This window comes from Octopus bimaculoides, chromosome 11, assembly GCF_001194135.2.
Source record: "Octopus bimaculoides isolate UCB-OBI-ISO-001 chromosome 11, ASM119413v2, whole genome shotgun sequence".
Taxonomy (NCBI): Eukaryota; Metazoa; Mollusca; class Cephalopoda; order Octopoda; family Octopodidae; genus Octopus; species Octopus bimaculoides.
In genome coordinates, this window is record NC_068991.1 from 21,842,029 (window position 1) to 21,848,868 (window position 6,840).

Genomic DNA, 6,840 nt, shown 5'->3' on the forward strand with positions numbered 1-6,840 from the left:
CATTTGTATTTTCTTGTAGCTGAGAGAGACAGGATTAATATTGACCCATTGATAGATACTTTTTAAGGTTTCTGTTTATGGAATTGATATAGGTTTAGTGTGTAGCATCAAAGTCTGGATGATGCATGGTTAAGAAAGGTTAGGAAAGAATGAAGAGTATGTAGTTGGATATCATGGCATGTACATTATTGATGTATAGAAGAAAGTAAGACAGTGAGATGAGTCAAAAGTGAACCCTGGAAGTATGTTGGAGTTGAAAGAATGAGATACTGTAAAAGGTCTATCAATCAACACAGTGATAGTGCAATCTGATAGTAAGCTACTGATCAAAGAGATGGGAGATAGGTGGGGTCCCCTAGGCAAGCATTTTGAGAGGAGATTTGTATACCAGATACAGTCAAAAACTATACAAGCACACACACACACACACACACACAGATAGATAGATAGATAGATAGATATAGATTTTTTTATCTTTTACTTGTTTCAGTCATTAGACAGTGGCCATGCTGGAGCACTACCTTGAAGATTCAACTCCATTAGTTATTTTTTCAAAGCCTGCTACTTTTTCTATTGGTCTCTTTTGCCAAACTGCTAAGTTATGTGGACGTAAACATACTAACAGCAATTGTCAAGTGGTGGTAGAGGACAAACACAAACACACACACACACACACACACACACACACACATACACACACACACACGCATACACATACACGATGGGCTTCTTTCAGTTTCCATCTATCAAATCCACTCACAAGGCTTTTGTAGAAGACACTTGTCCAAGGTGCCATGCAGTAGCACTGAACCCAGAACCATGTGGTTGGGAAGCAAACATCTTGCTACACAGCCACATCTGCACCTACCATGTGTGTGTGTGTGTGTGTGTGTGTGTCCACTGTGACAGTCATGTCTTTTCCTTCTACTATATACAGTGTACCCAGGTCAACATTATCCAATGTCTGTGACCTCAGGCTCGAAAACAGTTGTTGTAGATATCATACTGAGGAACTGAACACGTGTAGTTGTGCAAGGTAAACATTTTAACCCAACTGCTACACCTGTAGTCAATACACTGAGTTCAAATCTCACCAAGGTCAGTTTTTACCTTTCATTTCTTTGGGGCCAATAGAATATCTTTCAGTGGCATAATAAAGGCATTGTTTCATTTGATGTTATTCTGTTTCATTTGCAAATTTACAATCCTTGAGCCAAAGCTGGAGATCTATATCAGAGATATAGGGTAACTACACCAAATGATCGACTGCTTTTAGTTCTATCTCTCTATGTTCTGAGTTAAAATCCAATAAAATTCAACCTTGTTTCTCTCTCACTTTCTCACACCCCTCTCTCTTTCTGAATGATAAAATATCACCAGTCATCTATTGGTGTTAATTTAATTGCTATATCCCTACCATTATATCCCTACTTATTAAACTTGTAGCCTTATGAATGGGAGAAATTATCATGGACATTATTGTTAAGGCAGCGAGCTGGCAAAATTGTTAGCATGCTGGGCAAAATGCTCTACAGCATTTTGTCTGCCTTTACATTCTGAGTTCAAATACTGCTGAAGACAACTTTGTCTTTCATCCCTTTGGGGTCGATAAAATAAGTACCAGTTGAGTACTGGGTTCAATGTAACCAACTTAGCCCTTTCCCTGAAATTGCTAGCCTTGTGCCAGAATTTGGAACCATTATTATTATTATTATTGTTCTTTAAGGCAATGAGCTGGCAGAATCGCTTGTACACTGGGGAAAATGCACAGCATCATTTCATCTGTCTTTACGTTCTGAGTTGAAATTCTGCCAAGATTGACTTTGCTTTTCATCTCTTTGGGCTCAGTGAAATAAGTACCAGTTTAGCCCTGAGATTGATTAAATCAACAAGACTCTGCCCCTAAAATTTCAGGCTTTGTGCCTATTGTAGAAAGGATAATTGTTGTTGTTGTTGTTGTTGTTGCTTAAAGGCAGTGGCATGGCAAAATCTTAAGAGCATCAGAGTTTATGCATTGCATTTTTGTTTCAGCTTTTTCTATTCTGAGTTCAAATCAAACCATAGTCAGCTTTGCCTTTCATCCCTCTGGTGTTTATGACATAAACTACAGGTTAAGTACAGGGATCAATTTAATCAACCAGACTCTTCTCCCTTCAGAATTGCTGACCTAAAATAGAAGCAATTATTGACATTGTTGTTGTTGCTGCTGCTACTGCTGCTGCTGCTGATGATGATGATGTTGTTGCTGTTCACTTGGACTGACAAAAATGGGGAAACACCAACTAAATGCTTGACAGAGTCTAGTTTTGTTTCTCGGTATTCCGGATTCAAATTTCTGTCAGGGTTGCTTTTGCCTTTCATCTCTCAGGATCAATAAAATAACTAAAATATAATCCATGATAATGTGATGATAACCCTGTTTATGGTCTTGTGCTGCTGGGAAATTTCCTTTTCTTCCTCACTTCCTCCACCTCCTTCTCTTCTTCTTTCTCCCCTTCTCTTCTACCCTTTCCCCTTCTTAGAGCCAGATATGGTTGGTTTAAATGCTCAACGTTTTAAAGGACCTTAAATAGTAAAGGCACTATTTTGTTGATGTTCATTTGTGTTGCTTTTACTCGTCTGTCAGCCAATCCTGATTGGGCAAACCAATGGTCAAAGACTTTCCAGCTGTGACCATCTCACCTATACTATGGGCAGTGCATTTAGGACTATGTTATTATTCAGTGTATCTTTTTCTTCTTTTTTAAATTGATAGTCAACAATTTGAGGGAGATTTTGTTACTGTTTCTTGCAGGTTGAGCACTCACATAGAAGCTAATTTTGATGTTGGAGTTGAAGTTCATTGCCATTATTGTTCAGTTTGTAGTGGCGCAAAATTGTAGCCGCCATTGAGGAAGTACTATCTGCACATGCGCAAGGAACTTGCCTTTCCGGAAGCCCCTCGAGTGCACATGCGTAATAAAACTAGTGCTTAAAGAGTTACTTTCATTTTATAACTCTCTTCTGCATGACACCTTCAACGTGACAACACCTTGCTCCTCAACGAAGCACTCTTCACCACGATGCTATCGATATGATAGCTATTTGCTCCTCTGGCATGCATCAAGGAAGCCCTTAAGCTTCCAATACCAAATTACAACTTAATCAGCGGCTGCTAAACTGAATGACACAGGATTTGTAAAACCAAGCATCATCAAAAAATAAAACTTATTTTTATTATGTTGTTAATTATTCTACTGTTTCTTCATATGTATTATGTTGAAAGGTGATAGAGAGAGAATAATGTCTCTATTGCAACTATCAACCTTTTACAAGTTCATTCATTGTTTTTTGTTTTTACTCAGCTTCCAAAATGAAGAGTGAATACGAGCGTCAGTTCTCTCCAGTGGACCCAGAACTTTGTGAAATTATCTATGAGGCCAACAAACACTTTCGTACCCTCCGCCGCAAGCATGAATATGAACACACACCTTTGGGTATTAATAACTATAAAAATAATATGCAGGATGGCGAAGAATCCGGCCAGCAGCTACCCTTCTTAAAAAAACTGATGCGTCGCTCCAACTCCACAGAAAGGCTCACATATACCGGTTATTATCATACCAAGAAGCATCCTCGAAGATCAAAGTCTGCTGATAGGTCATTGTTGTACCAGAAATATGACAGAAAAGGTAACAACTTTGTACAGACATTGTTACACTTGTGCTGTGTGTGAGTTGCATTTGTGTGCATATAAGTGTGTATTTACATGTGTATATGTGCAATTATGAGTATGCATATGTATGTATGATTGTGTTTAACTACACACATGCACACATACACACACATACACACAATGTATGGGAATTTATGTGTATGTGTGTATCTATGTGAGTGTGTGTATATGATTATGTGTATTTGTGTGTGTGTGTGTGTTGCCATGTGTTTGAGCTTGTATGCATTTATGGTGTTTGTCTATGTGTGTATGTATGGATGGTTGGACGGATGCATGCATCACTATTAATTTCAAATTTTGGCGCAAGGCCAGCAATTTCGTGGTACGGGGTTAGTCAATTACATTGACCCTAATACACAACTGGTACTCATTTCATCAACCCTGAAAAGATGAAAGGCCAAGTTAACCACAGCAGCCTTTGAACTCAGAATGTAAAATCAGAAGAAATGCCACTATGCATTTTTTCTGGTGCAGTAATAATTCTGCCAGCCTGCTGCCTATGCCTTAATATTGATATGTGCCTTTCATCTTTTTGGGGATGGGGTCAATAAAATAAGTATCAGTAGAGCACTGGGATCAAAATAATCAACTTACTCCCTCCTGCAAAATGGCAGGCCTTGTACAAAGTTTGAAACTAGTATTGATATACACTCATACAATCACTGACATGGAATATTGAATTTAATCATCCCTTCTTTTTGAATAAGATTCTGTTGGTAACTTTAACACACAGTGTGTGTCATAAGTGGATTGGATTCTGTTCGTGAATGTGTATGTTGAGTCAGTGAAGTCATGGACAAATAGGTAAGAAATTTGCTTTTGAATCTTGAAGCTGCAGGTGTAATCTTACCTTAAGTAAGCATCTTCTACTGTAGCTTTAGATCATCTCAGACCTCTTTAGTGTGACTAGATGAGCAGAAAATGTATAGAAAAGCCTGTTGAGTACTGTAGCTAAAAAAGCAAAGGGTTAACTCTATTACACAATGGCGCATGGCCTGGTGATAAGAAGATTGGACTCAAGATTGTATGTTTGTAATTCCAATTCCCACATTGGGTAGTACATTGTCTTCTTGTGCATGAATCTTCATTTTGCATTGTTTCAGTTTACATGGTCTGATCAATTACTATCCAAACTGTCACCATAGTAAAAAAGCTAAAGCACGCAGTGTGAAGCTACTTGGCACAGATTGACCTAGCTCACTTCCACTGTTTACAGCAGTGCTTGGAAGGAAGGTGTGTAGCATGTGATTGTTGCATTGACCATGACAGAGAAAGTTGAGCAGAGAATCTGCATTAGATTTTGCCAAAAGCTTGGCAATACCTGCTCAGAGGCCTAAGCAAAGTTTTCAAAAAGTTTTCATCGTTCTCAACACAATCAAGGAGCTCTTGTGCAACTGAAACCCGACTGTCTTTTTGGTCAGCTGAAAGCAGTTTTGGCACAAACTTGGCAGACACACATCTCATACCCAAATCTTCAGTGATAAGGGTCTGAACTGAACCATAATTAATCTGCACATCCTCTGATAACTCATGGATGGCGATTCAATCGTTTCCCCTCACAGTTGCATGCACATCTGCAATATTTTTCTCAGTTCTGCTGTTTATTTTTGTGTTCCTGTCTGTGGAAGAGTGTAGGCTCGAAACATTAAAGACTTTTTCACTTCCCATGTGTTAAACTAATACATCTGTTTGTTGTCTACACCACCTGTCTTTGTCTTTTGTTTTTTTTTTTGTGAATTCTCCCTATATATATATGTATATATATATGTAGTTGAAATTTATAGAAAAGCATAAGATGAAGACAGGTGTATGAACAACAAGCAAGTGTATTAGTTTGATGCTCGGGAAAAATGAAAAAGTCTTTTACGTTTTGATCCTATGCTCTTCAACAGAAAGGAATATGAGAAAATAAGCAGAGAGAGAATGAAAAAAACTTGTTGAGTTCAGTGGACCAACATGGCAAATACACACACACACACACACACACACACACACACACACACACACACACACTACAGTCTTTTTCCAGAACTTTGGTTGGCCTGGGGCTATAGTAGAGACATTTGCCCTAGGACCAAGCAGTGGGACTGAAGCTGAAACTAGGTGGTTGGGAAGCAAACTTATCAACTACACAGCCACACCTGCACATGTTTGTATGTGTGTGTACTGTATTGTATCACAATGACTGTTTGGAGTCCCAAACGAAATGCATCAAAGACCAGCTGAAGACCAGCTTGAAGAAGACCAACAGTAACATTTCAGGAGTGGAAGACATCATTACTCATCATGCACTTTAAGATCTCAGTATTGGACAGGAATTGACAATAGGCGGGAGGAGCAAGGTAAGAAACACGTACTCTGAGTTAAGCCTAACCTCTCCAGCCAAACATGTATTGTCCTTAAAGGGTCCAGAAATGAAGAAGATAGATAGTCATTATTCATGTCATTGAACTGCTAGCTGCAAGCAAGAATTGTGTTGTGCTCATACTGGACTCTGTGTGTGTGTGTGTGTGTGTTGAATGTGATGCTGGAGTGAGAATGGTTGTGATGCAGATCAAACAAATGATAATTAAATTGTTTATATATACTTACTTGTTAGACTTTTAATTCTGTTTTTTTAACCAAAGCTAATGTCGATGTTTATTGTATTCAGCCGCAGAAGAACCAAAGCTTACTCGCACGTCTGTAAAAACTGAAAACCAAGAAAAGACAAATTCAAGCAAACCGAAGATACGAATTAAACTTCCACCATTTGTGGCATATGGAAGTGGTTGCTCTGGTCGAGAAATGGGAGATTTGAAGACGCATAACGTAAATGCATCAAGCCAGGTAAGCTGTTTTTGAAGTTGTTATTGTTGCTGTTGTTGTTGCTAATTAGTTCCAGTTCAGGTGTGATGTATCTGAGCAATGATTAAAAACATTCCACTCTTGACTATCCAGCCTTTTATTTTAAATACAATATATCTAAGACTAGCACTATAACCCGGCTTTGCATGGGATGAAGTTAAGATTACCTGAGTAATACCATCAATTGAGACAAATTCGGTACCCGGACGTAAGTTTTGTAAGGGGAATAGAGAGGGCTATCTTCTCCCACAGAGACGTGAGAGTCAGATCTATCCTTT

The 6,840-nt window shown here is 38.6% G+C and overlaps 1 protein-coding gene across 2 annotated transcripts in view; it reads left to right on the forward strand.

The window, feature by feature from the left end:
* LOC106878229 (uncharacterized) overlaps positions 1 to 6,840 on the forward strand; it is an 87,263-nt gene that overhangs the window by 77,062 nt on the left and 3,361 nt on the right. For both annotated transcript variants that reach the window (XM_052971590.1, XM_014927386.2), the window contains exons 2-3: positions 3,345 to 3,671; positions 6,369 to 6,544. In XM_052971590.1, coding sequence (XP_052827550.1) covers positions 3,353 to 3,671; positions 6,369 to 6,544 — 495 coding nt within the window. In that variant the 5' untranslated portion in view covers positions 3,345 to 3,352. The remainder of the gene's footprint in view (positions 1 to 3,344; positions 3,672 to 6,368; positions 6,545 to 6,840) is intronic.